We start from the raw sequence: 18,785 nt of genomic DNA, 5'->3' as shown, positions 1-18,785 counted from the left end.
AACAGAGACCTTCCCCCAAAAAATAATGAGTGTCTACCGACAAACGTAAACTGCTAAACTGATTACAAAAGTACAAATCTTTGATTAAATAATTATAGTCTAAAATGACATCCAACTATAAAAACATTACCACAAACAATGTATGTAACCACGACCAAAACAGAGCATAATACTATATCACAAATTGCCATATCGGCATTGCTCAACACACTCATGAAGCGTTAGGAGTGTGGAAAGGCATATGCATAAACAAAATTCTGATATAGTATTATGCCCTGTTCTGGTCGTAGTTACATAAATTGTCACTGGTGGTGATGTTTGTATAGTTGTATGTGTCATTTTAGACTAATTATTTAAAGATCTGTACTTTCGGATTCAGTTTAGCAGTGTACTTTTGGTAGACACTCCTTTTTGGGGGAATGTCTGTTTTGTTGGAGGAACCAAACCACCTTCCACAAGGAAAAGCAGGGGGCCTGCGAGGAAAGAGGCAATGGTGGTGCTGGCAGCCGTTGCTGAAGCTTTGAAACCAGAGTTTGTAGTGTTGACAAAATAGCCAGACACGTAGGCACCTGGACAGGTCTGGAAGGTGTGTCAATGTGGACAGGCGTCTGCTTAGTATCTGTACTAGAAGATTCTAGTTGAGCAGGCAATTGTTCAGGCGCAACTGGTGGTGGCGGCATATTGACAGGTGGAAGTACAGTTCCTTCATCTTCAGAAAACACCCTGTCCTGCATGTTCATGTCAGAGTCAGCTCCCTATTGTAACAGCTGTTCACAGGGCCCATAGCAGGGCAGGGATCATCAAGGGTTGCAAATGGGGCCAGTAAAAACAGCTGAGCATGAATTGGCCTCGGAATGTTTGACAGTGCCGATGGAGCCTCTCGATCCACTGCAAATCCTCTTGGAAAACGCAAAACCAAGGGTATGTGAGCAGACATGGTCGTCGACGAGGATGTGCTCATCGACAGCGAGTCTAGATGACGAGGTGGGTTTGTATAGAGGAAATCGACTTAAATGTCAACTAGGTGACCAGGATTTACTTGGTCGTCGACAACGTGGTTGATGGAGCAGATGCAGTCGTTGAGGAGATGGTCAAAGAGGACATTGGTCATCCGTGGCACGTTGACTGGGCCCTCGATGAGGATGGTGTAGACGGAGGAGACAGTCGTGGATGAGTGGCGCTTCTCTGAAGTGGAGTGTTTAGATGAGGGCATTCTTGTCAGCATAGTAGTCACAGAGGGGACAGTAGGCGTGGACGAATTAGCAATTTGAGCATGCCTCCCATGTCCCTTTTTGCCCTCTTCCCCTGGGAAGATTCTTCATGGGACCTTAAACCTGATTTAGTGCACTCAAGGTGTCTGCTGTTCCTGGCAGAAGCGTAACTGTGGACAGAGGCCCCAGCACTGTTGTCCAACCATGCCACTAACCTCCTGTGGCGGTCCTTGGGGTTCTTGGACAAGAACGACTGGCAGATGGGATGGTTGTTCAAATCGTGGGCCGAATAGAGACAATAGATGCATTCCCTATGAAGATCCTCGATGTACATGTTCTTGAGGTGACAAGTCGAGCAGGCCTTGAACAGACTTTTCTTCCTTGTGTCTGTCATTATGACCCTGGACACTTGAAGGCCTCAAATAGATGGAAGCAGGACAGCAACCCCAGAGGCGACGGAATAGGCTGACTTTACACACCAGGCGAGAAAATGATGTAGCACCAATGATGGAGGTTTAAAAAAAAAAAAAAAAACACTACTCCAAAGCAGACAAAATCATCAAATATCTTGAGATTGCTCGAGGACTTCCACAACTTAATGTGTGCTACAAATATGGAGCGAAGGGGACCCGTCTAACTGGCTGTAGGTAATATGACCCCAAAAATGACAGCCACTAAAGTAACAAGCAGTTTAACATTTAAAGGTAAACTGCTTCATGTTGCTGAAGATTCCCAGCCTGACAACGGGAACATTCAAACTGAACGTGAATCTATGAAAGATCCAATGCTGGAGAATAACATTAACCATCTACCATAATTCACACCAGGCTTCTCATTTACTAGGAGAAGACTTTCAAAACATAATTCCAAAAAGATTCTTCTCCCATCCGCATCACCCTTGCATGCAATAGTCCTGTTCTCCCCATCTTCTCGGCATTCCCCTGATTTTTATTTTCCCTTCTAGCAGACTACGGTCTGCACACCCCAGGAGGAGGCACAGCATGACACCTAACTGACAAGGCTAGGTTCTTTCTCAGTCAATGTCATCCATCACCTCACACACTCCCTCTCCATTATTCAAATATTGATGTCAAGCACATACCCTCATACTAAACCAAACTGAAACAGAGGTCTTTTTCCTTGGATGAGAAGCCAATAAAAAGGGTATCGGAAGAATAAAAAAAGGAATTCAAACAGAGTTGGCATGGTCATACATGCAAAAATAAACCTTCAGATTATTCACTCATGATTATTCACTCATCCTGATAGAAGAGGAAGTTCCACAAGGCAACTGAATCCATGTAGGATCACATGCTGGAAAATAATTTGAACACCACATTACTAGAGCTTCAACTATTTTGAAATAAAATAACAATCTTGATATATTCATAGTAAAGTACCAAATGTAGCCCATACATTAAAACTAAAACCAATCCATTAAGGAATGAACATCTAAACGACATTGTATACCTTCTTTTAGAATATAGTAACAAAACAGCCGTGCTCTTTCCAAGTCTCCAAGCTGTCGACAAACACCTACATAGACTCGACAGAGAGACTGAAGATAGTTCTTGTGCATGAACGACATTTCATCTTTTAATTTCTTCACTATTCCATGGAGCAGAGGTTCTGCTAAATCCTGTAAATTAAAATAAGAATCATCAAAAATTGGCAATCTTAGATGTTCACGTATTAAACAAATGTTATAGAAGAGTTTACTTCTTGTACTAATTGCACAGTGAGCACTCTACTTTTGAGCCGGCAATATCATTTTCTTTTAAATGAAGATGTCAGACTGCTGAATTTGCTAAAGGAAAACTGCATTATAATTGTGGGGTCCCCTGCATGCAGTCGCCGGTCCACACGTGTCCATGTGCCAATCTGTTTACTCTGCAAAACCTGTACTCCTCAGGCAGCAAGCACCTTTATTCCAAATGATTTTATTTTTGGACTCAAGCGTTGTTTTCAAGGAATGCAGGATTTTACAGCTCTTGCATATTCAAATGCAAATTTCACAAGCATTTCCTTCAGTGCCAGAGACAGAACCTCCTTGTACACATTTGCAACTTTTAAGATTCCTTTCGGGCAGGGTACCTAAAATTCTTATCAGTTACTGCCAATCTAAAGCAAGGCTGCTCAGCCATTTCTAGCATGCATCTCCCTAAACAATAACAATATTTGTAAAATCGATAGTTCACCCCAAAACAGCTGGTAAAACTCTAAACACGTAGAGAGCAAAACCCAATCCCTATAGCATGGATGAGAGATTGTAGCTAACATGCACAACGCTTTTCACAGGGACTTTGAAGGAGAGCACTACACAAAAACATTTCTTTTTAAAAAGAAGCCAAATGGTGCCTTATACAGCAATATTTTGGTTAAAAAAAAGCAATACATTTCATGGGTAGTTTTGAAAAAAAAAAAATCAAAAAGCACTAGACTTCTTAATGACTTGCACACGTATGCACAGAAATTATCAATCTAAAAACTTTTTTTTTTTAGTCAGTTTATTCTCAGTTAACTTCGGATATATTTTTCTTTCATTATGTAATTTTACATAATGTCTCTTTTTTCTGTCCAATGTCAGATTGGCAATCCTATGCTTCCCACACAACCTGTTTTGGGTGCAACTCTTCAGTTGTGATCCTAAAGATAAATCTAAATCTTCCTCCTCTGGTTCGCGAAATTATGTGCCATGAGGCAGTTCCTGAAATGACAAAACCTCCAGTCACGTGGATTTTCTGGCCTGTAGTCCCACACCCAGTCGCTCTGTGGTTGCTTTACATGTGTGGTGTATTAAACCGGTGTGTTGAAGGCACTCGCTTATGTAAAGTTTTGTACATATGCTCATGAATAAAGAATACATAGCAGTACACACATGCACAACCACACCACGAATCGCTCGACGGAAACTCTCATCGAGGGTGAGCTTGTCCTCAAAGCTTTCCGATACCTGGATCCAAAGGGCGTCGAGGAATTCCTGCAGCGATCGCATTCGCAGCCTGCACAGGCACACAAGGTATATGCATAACGACATCATGCCGAGGAGGGACTTGATGGACCTCACCCTTGCGACCTTCAGGGTCAAGAGTCGTCGTACCTTGCCCAGGATGGCCGCTATTCTCTCCTTCGAAGGGGACGCCAGGAACGACACTGTTGAGCCGGGACCCCAGAAACAGCACATTCTGCGTTGGTACCAAGCAGGACTTCGCAAAGTTTATCGAGAACCCCAGTTCCGCTGTGGGCTCGACGGCGGTCTCTCTCGACTTCGCCCGGATGAGCCAATCGTCCAGGTAGGGGTAGACGTGAATGCCCTGCAGGTGCAACCGTGCCGCTGCTGGCACCAGACACTTGGTGAAAACCTTTGGTGCCGACTTCAATAAGAGCCTTGAATTGGTAATGCGGCCCTTGGACCACAAAGCGCAGAAACTTGCGGTGCCCCTTGTGAATGGGGATGTGAAAATAAGCATCCTCCAGGTCCAGAGACGATAGGAAATCCCCTTCTTCCAGCTGCCCCAGCACGTGCTGAAGGGTGGCCATTCAAAACTTCTGAGACTTGATGTATTTGTTGAGGCGGCGGAGATCCAAGATGGGCCGCCAGCCGCTGCTCTTTCTTACGAGGAAATACCGCGAGTAAACTCGAGCCCCGGAACCTCTTCGGGACGAATTCCATCGCTCCCTTTCTCAGCATAGCTCGCACTTCTAGAAGAAGCTAGGGGGGGGGGGTGGTTTTCCTGCCTGGCCATTGGTGGAAAGCGGGGACACTTCGGTTGAAACTCCAGTGTGTGCCCGTGGGCCAGGGCGTCCTGCACCCAACGGTCAGTGGAGATGGACTTCCACACGTCGACGAAGTTCGCCAGCCGGCCTCCCACCGGGGTGCTCTCGTGGGGGCCCGACATCACGGCCGGTTCAGTCCTGCTTTGCGGGGACGTGCCGCCCTGGGGGCCATGGCGACGAGGACGATTTCCTCTGGCTTTTCTGTGGCCCCTATATGCTTCCTGGGTTGAAGAACGGGAAAGTTGCCGGTAGGAAGAGAATACGCCCCCAAATCCTTTGGAGGCTCCTTGGGATTTGCCTCCTGAGGTCCTAAAGGACGGGCGTCGCTGTTGGAGTGTGCCCAAGGCACAAGCGGTCTCGGTGTCTGCCTTGATGGCCTGCAGAGACTCATCCACCGTCTTGCCAAACAGGTTATCCCTGTCAAAGGGCATGTGCAGTACCCTCAACTCGACGTCTGGACGGAAATTCATGGCTTTCAGCCATCCTAGTCGACGAAGGCAAACTATTGCCCAACTGTCAGAATCTAGTATTGGCGATGTCCGTGGCCACCGTGATGGCATGGTCCGATGCCACCTCGCCTTCCTGTAGAATCTCTAGGGCCTCAGCCCTCTTGCCGTTCGGTAGGAAGTCCAGTAGCGGGGCCATCTTAAACCAAAGCTCCCCGTCATAGCGGGCCACAACGGCGAGGGAATTGGCCACTTTAATGGTCGTCGCCGCCGACGCGATGGCCCGTCGTCCCATGGTGTCCAGTTTCTTTCTCTCGCCGTCTGGAGGGGATGTGTAAGACTTCTTCCTGGCAGCCGCCGTGACAAACGAATCCGGGGAAGGCTGAGAGCTGAGGCACTTCGGTGCAGAGTCGGGCCCCCTGTACTTCTTCTCATGCCTGTCTCTTTGACGGGGCCGAGGACGGGTTCTTCAGCAGGGATAGTCCTTCGTCCCACATGTCGTCCAACAGAGGGATCGAGAGCACGGTCCTCCTCTTGGCCTCTCGCTGCTGATAAAGGAATCCCTCCTACTACTTCTCCTCGGGGTTGAGCTGAAATAACTGAGGCCCTAGAGATCATGGCGTGGAAGGATCCGATCTCGTCGGGGGGAGAAGCCCTGGATACTGGCAACAGGAGATCCGTTCCATCGTCCATACCCGTCTCCAGCTCCATCTCATCCCTCGGTGGAGGGGATGGCAGTGAAGGAAGGATGGACGCGTCTCCTCTTAGTAGGCGGGTCCCCCGATGGCCCAGGCGAAGGATCGGCCGCTGGGGGCGTGGGCAACCTTGTCTGTATCTCAGTGCACAGGGTGTGCAGAGCTTGAAGGTCCGTCGGTGGTGGCGGCTGCGACGCGAGAATTGGCAGTGGCGTGGTGTCCTCCGGTTCCTCACCGCCCTGCTGTTCTTAGTCGGTCCCCTCGTCGCTCTCCACATCTGCCGCATCGGGGTCCTTCCCGTAGGACCTGGCCTCGACAAATTTCTTGTCCAGCACCGTCTTCAGGCCAGAGAGCTCCTCCCCAGAGATTTCCTAGTCCAGCTGGACCACTGCACCCCCCCCCCCTTCTTCTCAGCCGGGGCAACGGCCCGGGGAGATGATCGGCATCGTCTTCACAGGAGATTTCTCAATGGGCACAAAGGACGATTCCCGGGGAAGGCAGGGAAACTCTCGCCTTGGTGGATGTCTCCTGGGAACCCGCATCCGCGCCCTTCGCTAGGGACACCATCACTCACTCAATCGACGTCTTTGCCTGGTGAACCTGGGCCTTCACGACCTTTGAGGCCTTCACGACCTTTGAGGCCTTCACTGTGGGGGGGGGGGAGAGGGTGAGCACCTCGCTCCCCCTTGGCTTTCTCCGTCAGAGTCGGTCAGGCCTTCTCCAGAAGCTTACCCGTGTGCTCCGACTTCCTTTTCTTCGCTGAGCTGGAGCGTTGGCTCGTGGTTGACTGCGTCGGCGATGCTGCGCCCAGCCTGGCTGCCGCGGAGCCCGTACCAACAGCGCTCCCGGTGCCTGCGGTGCTCCTTTTGTTGGGCCCTCGTCGCCGGAGCGCCAACAAAGGTCTTAAAAGACCGCTCAGATTTCCTCTTGGGAGAGGAATGTTGCCGGGGCTCACCTGCCGCCGGGTTCTTTGTCTCCAGCCACTCGGAGAGCCGCTTGCGACGATCCATCATGGTGCGCGAGGACATGTCCTTGCACAACGCACAGGTCTCCTCCACATGCGTTTGGTCCGAATGAAGGCAGTAAAGGCACAAGGAGTACCCATCATCCAAGAAAATGTTCTAGAGTCCACATCATGGGCAGATCTTGAACAGAGGCTTCGAGTCTCCCTTTTCTTCGGCCATGTCCACACGGGGTAGGCCTCAAGAATGTTCTGGAATCCTCCAAGAAGTGAAAGTGGACGAAAATTCGCCCATGAGGGGCGTAGAGGCTTCCGAAAACGGGTCCCCGTTAATCGGATGAAGAATCGGTGGAGCTGGAGGCTCAATTGACCAAAAAAATAAACTCTTCGAAGAAAAAAAAAACGTAAACCGGAGTAAAAAAACGTAAACCGGAATTAAAGCTTGTGAGCTAAAGCACGAGGACTCCCACCACTCGAACGAGCGGTACAAATCTGAAGATCGCTGCCAGAGGAGGGGCTTAGGTAGAGGGCAGTATGACCCAGAGACCAGTGATTGGGGGTTAGAAGAAAGACAGTTCAGAAACAAAACTGTCTGATTTTTTCCTTTACCGAGGATTCCCAGCCTGACAACTGGGAATATTCATGAGCATGTGACTCCATGCCAGACCCCATGCTGGAGAATTGTGCAGATCCTTTCCATTGGAGGGTTGACTTTGATGACTCACCTGAATTTAGGATAAGGAGTCTTGAAGCCATAGCAGCAGATCAGAAGAGGTGTACAGTATCCTGTGTAGCTGTGCAGACGACGGAGGACCCGAGGACGAATCCTGAAGAGGCCTGGTGACCATTCTTGCTGCAGACCCTGTGAAGCCCTGCTGGACTACCTGATCTCGAAAGACTCTTGCTGGTGCTTCGACCCTTTGGACTGGTGGGAGCAACCAGTCTCGATGCCTTCTCACGATCGTCTGGAGCCTTCAGAAGTGTCTCTGGACCACCAGGTGGACTGACCAGCTCAGTTTTGGGCTACCGTGCCAGAAGAGTTGCTGTGCCATGATTTTGCACTGAACTTCGGTGGTGTCCAGGCGCTCCAAGTCTCGTTCCTGCAAGGTCTGTGTCCTAGCATCGATGGGTATCCGTAGCTGAAGGCTTCTTTTGTTAACAACTGGTGAGAACGTCTGCTGTCGCCCATGTCCATCAACTGTCACTGGAACCCCATCTGGTAGAGTCTGCTGAAGAGTCCTGCATCAGTGCCTGCAGCCTTTCTTTGTTGGAAAGAGTTGCACTCAGCTGCTAGACCCGACTAGAAATGTAATTTCATCTGCACCGCCTGAGCATCTTCTAATGGATCCAACAGCGGGGAAAACTACCTCCAGCAACCGACATACGACTGTTAACTTTTTTTAAAGTCCAAATGGTGTGGGACTTCATAAGACTTATCTGATGGTATTAGGGACCCAACTCTTAATATATGCCTGTGCTATACAAGTTGGTAGAGTGGCTGAGCAGCCAGGTTTATTTTAGGAGGGAGTTATGTGAGCTGCAGAGCAGTACAATGAAATCAGTTCACACAGGTATGCAAGTAAAAAAACCAAAGAGATTGTAAAATATATTTATATATTAACAAGGCACACAAGCAAATCATAAATGCAGCAACTACTAATAACATTCAATGTGAAATGGAATCAACTAATATAAGGAACAATAATGCAGGTGAGTAACTTTCTATGCTTTACATATCCAGCACAAAGAGTGACGTCAATAAAGGTCAGTATCAGCACTTACATATAACACCTTTGCAAAACTGAGGTGGGAGGGAAAGTTTCAGAGTTAGGCAGAACACCATTAGCAACTGTAAATAACAAGTACACTCTCCCACAGGTATACAGGCAGTCTGTGTTCTGGCAAAAAAAAGTGTTCATAGTTAAAACCTATAGAGGAACCAGAACTGCCAAAGCCAATAGGATCAGAAGATGGGCCTTTGGGAAACCAGGACAGCTATAGTCAAATGGACAGTTCCAGTTCTCATGAAGTTCTTCAGAGGAAAGGTTAGTTTACCAGTCAGTTGGGCTTGAAGAAACACAGGCTGTTAGGCAAAGTTTGTATGTAGTACCCTCTGGGAAGACTACAAACAACTGAATACAGGTATAGGAAACCCAACCTTTGGTATAAGCTTGTACTACGCAGTTTTGGTAGCATGTTGAGCAGCCAGGCTTATCTCAAGAGGACTCAATGTGAGCTGTAGTGGAGTTACACAGGGATTTACAGTTAAAAATATTCAAATAAACTCTTACACTGAAGGTTTCTTGAATAAATTATTAATGTATTTAAATGAGCCTTCTTCAGAAGGGAGCAATATAATAGTAACACTCAAATACACCTCAGGAAATACACACTCGTAATATCTCTAAATCAGTAGATACCCTTTTGGGATGGCCCACAGACAATACCTATACCCTCAGATGACTTTAATTGCTAGGTTGCTGGGGACATTAATATATCACTGTTGCATTTAGAATCATGGAGTAAGATGTCAAAGGAAAAGATTATTTAGAACATACAAGAGACCACAAATATTCTTAAGCAAGCAAATACTATTGGATCCCGCCAGAAAGTCATTCAATACAATAGGCTAAGCCAAAGTCAATGGACCAAAGTCTTAAATGGGATGAAACACCTTTGGTAGGTAAATGGAAAAGCCTTTGCACAATGTTTTAGAAGTCTGAAGAAAAGAAGAATCAAATGCTGGGTCACAAGCTGATTAGACTTGTGAGTAGTAGAAGACGCAAGCAACTCTATAGCAAGAGGTACGTTCCCTCAGACTTTGTACAGTACCTTTAAAGATGTTCCTGTGCAGCTCTGCAGGTCTCACTGTTCCTGGGCCTCAGTCGTGGGGACAAGAGGGAGGACGTCGGGGGACTCCTGCAATGCACTGAGACGGTCAAAACTCACAACCGGCAAATTTCACTTTCAGTGGCTGTTCAGTGTTTCAGCTCCTCCCGTCTACCGCAAATCACAACACCGAAGTTCCTGGCTGTCGAGATGGACTTTCCTTGCTTCTGGGGTTCTGCACTCTGTTGAGGGGGCTCAGGCTCGGTCAGTCCTGCTTCCTGGGAGTCCAGAGGATCTTCCTGGAGCTCTTGGCCAGCTTCAAAGCAATGCACACAATCTGGTGTTCCTCTCCCTGGCTCTACGGTTTCCAGCAGCAACTCTGTGCAAATTCAACCAGCTCCGAGATGGAGGTCCAGGTGGCTTACTTTGGAGTTAATTGGTCCCACCAACTCAAGGGGAGAAGTTGTCCTTGCAGGGGCTTCTGTGTCGATGTGAACTTGGCGGTTCGGCACTGCAGCAGGGCTTCACCAGGCAAACCAACTGTCCAGGAGTTGCAGCAAGCGTCCTCTTCAAGTTCTTCTTTGGTTCCTTAGTCCAGTGGTCGCCTCTGCATTCCAAGCCAAAAGGCTCGCCTTTTATTCAGTTCTCTCCCATTCATTCCAGCCTAGCTGTCACTCTCCCAGCAGTGTGGCTGTCCTTGCCGGACAGTCAGGCGGCCAATCACCACAGAGTACATTTGGGTCTCCTTGGAGACTAAGCACAGGGAGTTTTGGGCAACTCCCGCACTTCCTGCCTACCCCAGACACCCTGGAGCCAGAGGCGGGCTTCACTCGTGAATCCCGCCAAAGGCAAAGTGAACAATGGGACCAAACCTGGTTTGGCGCGCAAAGTAAATCTCAAGAAGTACCTTTCCACAAAGAAATTGCGAAAAAAAGAAGACTGGGGCCATTTTGACTAAAATGGCATCCTTGGGTGCTTTACTGCAGCTGTGAACGCAGCTCGCGATAATTGCACACCATGGTAGTTAAAACGAAACCACTGCCACCAGTCATTCAGTGAGAAAAGGGTAACATAAAAAATGTTACATGAGAAGCTAGACAAAGGGGATACTTGGTAACCCCTCCAGCACCCTATTGAAAGAGCTGGGTCTAGAAAGTTACAAAGGTAAGTCAAGTCAATTTCACTTTACTGCTCTTGGAAACGGTAGTTTAACCAAGAGAAGGTATTTAAACCTTTGGGAAATCTGAAAGACTTCCCTGGGCCACTGCGCTGAGGGTGCTGTGTGACCCAATGTAAAAGATGATGCCTATGGAGTTTGTCAGACTCCATAACAAAAAGAAACTGTGTACAAAATCACATTAAAATACGAGAGTGGGAAAAAAGGTCACTCTCCAGCTTGTAAGAATCAAGTCCTCAAAATCCAGCAACATTGCTGGGGTCTCTAAGGTGGAGGGAATTGGCACATTTCTGAGAATTCGCCCTACCACTGGCGCTCAAGGGTAGACTTCCTGAGAGTGCACAAGCTGCAAGTCCAGCACAAATGAGTTGAGGTCAACTCTCAATTGGTGAAAACAGCACTTCCCAAGCCAGGAAGTACCGAAAATGGCACAAGATAATTACAACCCAAGCACCACAGTACCTTGAAAGTGAAGAAATTGTAGCTGGCTTCCTTCTAGGTGCACTGTTGCAGACCCCGATTCCCGATACGTGGTTGAGGTAACAAAAAGGGGGGGGGGGGGGACACCTCTGTCGGGCTTCTGTGGCAGCACTCGGCAGAAGGGGTCGGCAGCAATGGATTCAGCTCACTCTAGCAGCTCTTAGTGGTTTTGGTGCCTTTCTCTTAGCGACAAGAATAAAATAATATTGCGGGTCGGAGTCTCTTCCATTACTTGTTCCTGAACTCTAGTATGGGGACTTTTGGTGAAGAATTTCTGCCTCTGGAGGTCCACACGGATACCTGCAAAGTTTCAGCTGGATTCGATCTTCAGAAGACGATGCACTCAATAATGGTCCAGATACCCCGGTTATTGGGATTCTGCAGCTCAGGAAAGTCACAGCAAGTCGGGGGATGGCCCAAAATGAAGATGTTGTCGCTAGTTGGTACCACCAGATTAAGGGAGAAGTCGTCACTGGCGGGTCTTCCCTGTTGATGTGAAAACAGGGTCAGCACAGCTGCAAGGCTTCACCTGTGCTTTTCCGGTCCTGCTGGTATCTCTGCTGGTCTTCTGCTTCAGAATCTTTGATCCAGTGGTTGACTGACTGTAGTCCAAAAATCCTCGCTTTTATACTGGATCGCAGTCACACACACTCAAGAGTTGTCAATCCCCTAGGGTTGGCTGTCCTGCAGGACAGCCAGTTGCCCAGTTAGAACTGATTTCATCCAGGCATACCTACAGACAATAGGACATTGAAGTTTCGTGCTCCTGCCTCACTTCCCGCCTTCCCTAACACACTGGAGCCTGGGCGGGCTTCAGGGCTGAAACCCGCCAAAGGCAACACAGACAAAGCACTCAGATCTATTCTAGGATAGGTTAAAAGCCCAGACAGAACTGACAAACGAGAAATGGCAAAAGAAGAAAACAGAGTCCATTTTGAGAAAATGGTCACCCATGGGTGCTGTACTACAGCTGAGAAATCAGCCTGCTAGTAACCTGCACAAAAAGGTAGTAAAAAGTAACCACTGCTACCAACCATTTAAGTTAGTCAGTAGTAACAGTTACATGAGGAGTTGGAGAAGGAGTAGCAGTGTAACCCCCCCTCCCCACCCCCAGCACTCCACCTGGGGTGGTGTGTGCTGGACACAAAAGAAAAGGTAAGCAGCCCTGCAGATGTCGAGCAGGTGCACACCAGACAGGAACGCTGTAGTAGCAGCGATTGCTCTGGTCGAATGGGCTCTCGGACGGCCAGGCAACGGTCGGTTTGCCAACCGATGACAATGGGTGATGCTGCCGGAGAGCCACCTGGAAAAGCCTTGGATAGGGCCTTCCCTTGGTTTACAGGGCCAAAGTTCACAAACAGCTGTGAGGTCTTCCGAAAACACTTTGTGCTGTCCACGTAGAACTTCAGCGCTCTAGCCACATCCAGCAAGTGCAAAGTCCTCTCAGCCGGCGACGAAGGTGACGGGAAGAAAACAGGTAACACCAAGGGCTCATTGAGATGGAAGTCCGACGGCACCTTGGGCATGAACGAGGGGTGCGTCCGCAGAACCACCCTCATCTAGTGGAATGTCAAGTAAGGCGGTTTACAAGAGAGGGCCTGGATCTCTCCCACTCGTCGTGCGGAGGGATGGCCACAAGAAACACGGTCTCCCACGATAAAAACTTCAGGCCTGCAGGTCCACCGGAAGCTGGATTGGAGGGGACGTTGACATGTCCAGAAGGTCCAGGTAACATATCAGACGCGGCCACGCCGGTGCAACGAGGATCAACCTGCACCGGGACCGTCTGAGTTGACTGATGAGTCGCACAAGCAACGGCAACGGTGGTAACGCATAGCGAAACAGGCCGTCCCAGGGAAAGGAAAATGCCCCCCATGCTTCTCGTCTGGGGAAAACTGCTGGCGAACCTCCGACACTTGGTATTCGTCACCTTTGCAAATAGATCGATCTGGGGATTGCCCCATGTTAGGGAGAATTCTCTCTTTGGGCTGAATTTCCTAACCTAGTGAGTCCCCCAGCAGCTTTGCTGGATTTCTGGAGTTTGTTTTTTTCTCCTGCCAAGAGTGAGACTCTTTTTCCCACTCTTGGACATGATTTATGGTGTTCCTTTGACTGTTAATGTGTTTTATGGGCTATGGGGTCCTTTACTCCATAGGGTCTCATGTGTTTTTACTATGTGTGTTACACAGCACCCTCCGTGCAGTGACACAGGGGTGTCATAGTGACACCCCACCATAGACTCCATACCCTGGGACTGACTACTGTCTCCCAGGGCATGTAAAGTCACCATTGGCTTTACTAGTCCCAAATTATTAAAAGAAACCAGTACAAACCATCATATTGTGGACATACTGGTCGGGGCAATTCGATTGCTCCGGGGTCTGTTAGTCAAGGGGGCACATCTCCGTCCCCCCCCCTGATCGAGTTTTGGCTGGTGGTAGTGGATACTACTTTTTATATTCGACCGCAAATATATCCCTATGGGATTTTCCCATTGTTCGAGGCTACCAACTTTAATTATTTAATTCTCATAGCCTCGAACATACCGCCGGTTTATTTAATTAATATTAATTCGCCGGTTGGTATTTTTTGCCAGGACTCGATTCTAAAATGGCGTTTTTGTTCTCTTCTGTGACTCCAACCCAAGTCGAGCCCTTTGTTCCACTTTTTGGTGGGCTTCTCCACAGAAGCCTCCAAAAGTGGTGCCACTATGTCTGGGTTCCACAGTGGGTGTGGGAGGGGGTTTAGGCACCCTGGACTGAGTTACCTTGGTAACTCAAGTCGCACTCTTGTGTGATTGGCCCAAGTGGTGAGCCGGCCGGCTCACCACTTAGCATGTTTGATTGACAGCTAGGCTGAGTGAATGGGGGTATGCTGCATAAAAGCAGGGCTTTGGGGACTGGAACTTCAGAAGTCGCCACAGGACCTGAGAATCCGATGAGGGAGAAGCTGAGCCGACCTACAACGACACCACCGGTGGAGCCCTGCGGAACCGACTCACCACTTCCCGACGACAGAGAAGAACTCCCGGCTGGAGAGGCTTCTTCCCCTGACTGGTGGGCACAACCAATTTACCTTCTTCTCTTCGCACCCCAGACCGGCTTGTGGTCGAATTGCCCGTGCCAAGCACCCCGGCAAACGGATTTCCACTTACCACTGGACCGCAAATCAACGGACCGCTCCTTTTACCTGAGAAACTCTGCGACTGGTTTCTGCCCTGGCAGTGCAACGGACTCCTGTCTTCCTCCCCGACGAGATCTTCTCTTCCCCCGGACGAAGCACCAACTTGCATCCGCTGCCAGGAACAACTGCCCCCGCTGGAGTATTCTCACCACTTTAAGGTACCGTGTCCGCCAGGCCTCCCTTTCTAAAGATTGCAACAAGGTAATAATAACCCCTTAACCCTTCTGGACTGGACTGGCCGCCTTGACCTAACTGGTCCCTTTCTTTGGTCCAACTCCTTTTTGACCCTTTAAGACTTTTGTGCACTGCAACCGTGTGACCTTGGACACATTTCGTTTGATCCTCTTAAAGTGGATCCAGCCTATTGAACTCTAACTTCACGGTTTTACTTTGCCTTCCTCTCTTGTTGTGTTCTTGTAAAAGTGTTGGGACCGTTTCAATTTTATTCTCCGTTTTTCTCTCCTTTTTAAAAACGAATTATTAGAGTGCCATCTACGTTAAGCGCTCACCGCTGTCTGAAAATAAGTGGGGCTTTACTTAAGACTCGTCTAATATTTTTCTAAGGGAGTGTATATCTTTTAGTGACTTTGTTTTTGAATTGCTTACTATTAGTGCCTGTGTGTTTTTCTAGATGTGGTTTTAAATAAATAATTGTATCTCTTTTACACCAAGCCCTGGTCAGTGTTTACTTGTTCTATTGTGTTCTCCTGACCCATTGTGAATACTCTGTATACTGCCCAACTCTTCTTGAGGGAAGTCTGACTGCTCAGCCACAGCTACCAAGTGAATCTGTGTGGTACAGACTGCTACCAAGTGGGTTTACTGGCAAACACCTGTAGTCCTAAATCTTTTGCAGTGGTCCCAGAGGGAACTGCACAGGTTTCTGCCTAACACCCCATCGTTGAAACAGTAGGTCCACCTGATCCTGCTGAAGTTCCCACTTGTGGCAAGTGCGCAGCTCCCTGCTGAGTGAGTCGGCGATCATGTTCTTCACTCCTGCCAGATGAAAGGGGACGAGGAACATTCCCTGGGCGACGGCACAGTGCCATAGGTCCTGTGCTTCCTTGGAGAGGGCCAGTGACCTGGTGCCCCCGTCTTCCGGATGTAGAACATTGTGGTGGTGTGGTCTGTGAAGATCTGTACCACCTTGCCCTTGAGGGATGGAAGGAAGGACTTGAGGGTCCAAAATACATCCCGAAGTTCCAGGACGTTGATATGGAACGACTTCTCATCCGGCAACCAAAGGCCTCTTGCGTAGAGAAGTCCGGTGTGCGCGCCCCATCCCTCCAGGGAGGCGTCTATCATCAGCGTCTTGATGCGTCGGGGGTCTGAAAGTCTGTGCCCGCCGCTAGATGCACGCAGAAGCCCCACCACCGAATAACTTGACGGAATGTCTCGTTGAGCACGATCTTGTCCTCGAAGTTTACCGATACCTGGATCCAACAGGTGTCGACAAACTCCTGCAGCGGGCGCATCCACAGCTTGCACATCCAAACAAGGTAAATGCTTGATGACATCATGCCGAGCAGGGACTTGATGGACCTCACCCTGGCGATCTTCAAGGTCAACAGCTGTTGCACCTTGCCCAGGATGGCATTTATCCTGTCTTCCGACGGGGCGGCCAGGCACGACACTGTCGAGTCTGGCCCCCAGGAACAGAGCGTACTGCGATGGCACCAAACAGGACTTCGCATAGTTGATAGAGAACCCCAGGTCCGTGAACAGGCGAACGGTCCTCGCTGTGTGCTCAACGGCGGTTTCCCTGGACTTCGCTCGGATGAGCCAATCGTCCAGTTAGGGGCAGACGTGGACCTCCTGCAGACACAGCCCCGCCGCCACCGGGGCTAGACATTTGTTGAAGACCATTGGCGCCAACTTCAACATGAAGGGAAGGGCCTTGAATTGATGTCCCTGGACCACGAATCGCAGAAATTTCTGAGGAAATACCACGAGTACACTCCGGAGCCTCTTCGGGGCAAGTTCTATTTGCGCCCTTTCTCAGCATAGCTCGCACTTCTGTAAGAAGCTGTGGGACGCGAATTTCCTGCCTGGCCAATGGTCAGTGGAGATGGACTTCCACACACCGAAGTTCGCCAGCCAGCCTCCCACCGGGGGGCCCGACGTCATGGCCGGTTCAGTCCTGCTTCATCGTGGACGTGCGGCCTTCGGGGCCTTGACAACTATTTCCTTCGGCTTTGCTGCGCCCCCTGTATGCTTCCTGGGCCGAAGAATGGGAAGGTTGACGGTAAGAAGAAAATCTGCACCCAAATCCTTTGGAGGCTCCTTGGCGTCATCGTCGCTGTTGTCCGTACCAGTCGTTGCCGTCTCCGTCTCGTCCCTCGGCGGTGGGGATGGCGGTGAAGGATGATGGACTCCTCTCCTCTTAGCCGGCAGGTCCCCCGATGGTCCAGGCTAAGGATCGCCCGCCAGGGGCATGGGCAACCTTGTCCGTATCTCAGTGCACAGAGTGTGCAGAGCTTGAAGGATGTCCGCCGACATGTCAGTCGGAGGTGGAGACGGTTGCGACGGAAGCGTTGGCAGTGGCGGGGAACAGTGGCGTGGCGTCCTCTGGCTTCTCCCCGCCATGCCGTTCCTAGTCTGTACCCTCGTCGCTCTCCACATCTGCCTCATCCGGGTCCTTCCCGTAGGAGCTGGCCTCGATGCGCTTCTTCTCAGGTACTGCCTCTAGGCCCGAAAGTTCCTCCTTAAGAGATATCAGAGTCCAGCTGGACCACTGCGCCACCCCTCCCCCCCCCCTTCTCGGCCAGGGTCGACAGTCTTGGTGGATGTCTCCTGGGAACCCACATCCACGGCCTTCGATAGGGATGCCACCATTCCCTGAATAGATGTCTTCACCTGGTGAACCTGGGCCTTCATGACCTTGGGTGCGTCAGAGGCCTTCACCATGGGGGAGGGGGTCAGCGCCTCACTCCCCCTTGGCTTTCTCCATCGGAGTCGATCAGGCATTCTCCAGAAGCTTACCCGGGTGCTCAGACTTCCTTCCTTTTCTTGCTGCACTTGGCCTGGCTGCTGCGGAGCCCATACCAACGGCGCTCCCGGTGCCTGCAGACACGCAGTGCTTTGCCTTTTGTTGGGCCCCCGTCGCCGGAGCGCCCTCAAAGGTCTTAGAAGACCGCTCAGATTTCCTCTTGGGAGAGGAATGTTGCCGGGGCTCACCTGCCGCCGGGTTCTTAGTCTCCAATCGGAGAGCCGCTTGCGACCGTCCTTCATGGTGCACGAGGATATGTCCTTGCACAACACACAGGTCTCCTCCACTTTCACTCGATCTGAGTGTAAGCAGTAAAGGCACAAAGAGTGCCCTTCCGAAACAGGTCCACGTTAATCAGATGATGAATTGGTGGAACTTGAGGCTCAATTTGACGGAAAAAATAGAGAAATCTCTTTGAAAAAACGCAATACGCAGTAAAAGCTTGAAAGCTATAGCACGAGGACTCCCAACACTTAAACGTGCGGTAAAAAACTGAAGATGGCTGCCAGAGGAGGGGCTTCGGTGGAGGGCAGTCATTGGCTGGGGGCAGTATGACCCAAAGGCCAGTGAATGGTTGTTAGGAGAAAGACAGTTCAGAAACGAAACAAACTGTTTTCTTTCTTTACTGAGGATTCCCGGCCTGACGGGGAATATTCATGAGCATGTGAATCCATGCCAGACCCCATGCTTGAGAACATTTGTGAAGCGATTCGCTTTATATTTTATTCCGTTGCTTTTTAAACTATTGTTGAAAAAGCTGCTCTAAAAGCTAGGAAACATGTTTAACTTAACTGTAAATCCCAGTGAAAGACTTCTGGAACAAACTTTACATTGTGATGAATACTATGGCGTCATCACTAATTTCCTGACCAAGATCTCCTCCCATGTGGCCAGGAGACATCAGCCGCTACCTGATCCTGCACCAAGGGATGCTATTATGTGGGAGGATCATGTGGGAGGAGATGGTTGTCGGGGAAAGGTGATAACCCCATCAGGAGACGCGCAGTATTCTTCCCTTCACATAAAAGAGGGCTGCA

At 49.6% G+C, this 18,785-nt stretch overlaps 1 protein-coding gene across 1 annotated transcript in view; it reads right to left on the bottom strand.

The window, feature by feature from the left end:
* The window catches only part of ICE1 (interactor of little elongation complex ELL subunit 1), a 740,954-nt gene that overhangs the window by 356,510 nt on the left and 365,659 nt on the right, over window positions 1–18,785 (bottom strand). The window contains exon 14 of the mRNA XM_069613713.1: window positions 2,682–2,850. Within this exon, the coding sequence (XP_069469814.1) occupies window positions 2,682–2,850 (169 nt within the window). The remainder of the gene's footprint in view (window positions 1–2,681; window positions 2,851–18,785) is intronic.

Source organism: Ambystoma mexicanum, chromosome 5p (assembly GCF_040938575.1).
Source record: "Ambystoma mexicanum isolate Mex_15411 chromosome 5p, UKY_AmexF1_1, whole genome shotgun sequence".
Lineage (NCBI taxonomy): Eukaryota > Metazoa > Chordata > Amphibia > Caudata > Ambystomatidae > Ambystoma > Ambystoma mexicanum.
Note: the sequence above shows the minus strand (reverse complement) of the source record. Positions and strands in the feature narration are given on the sequence as shown.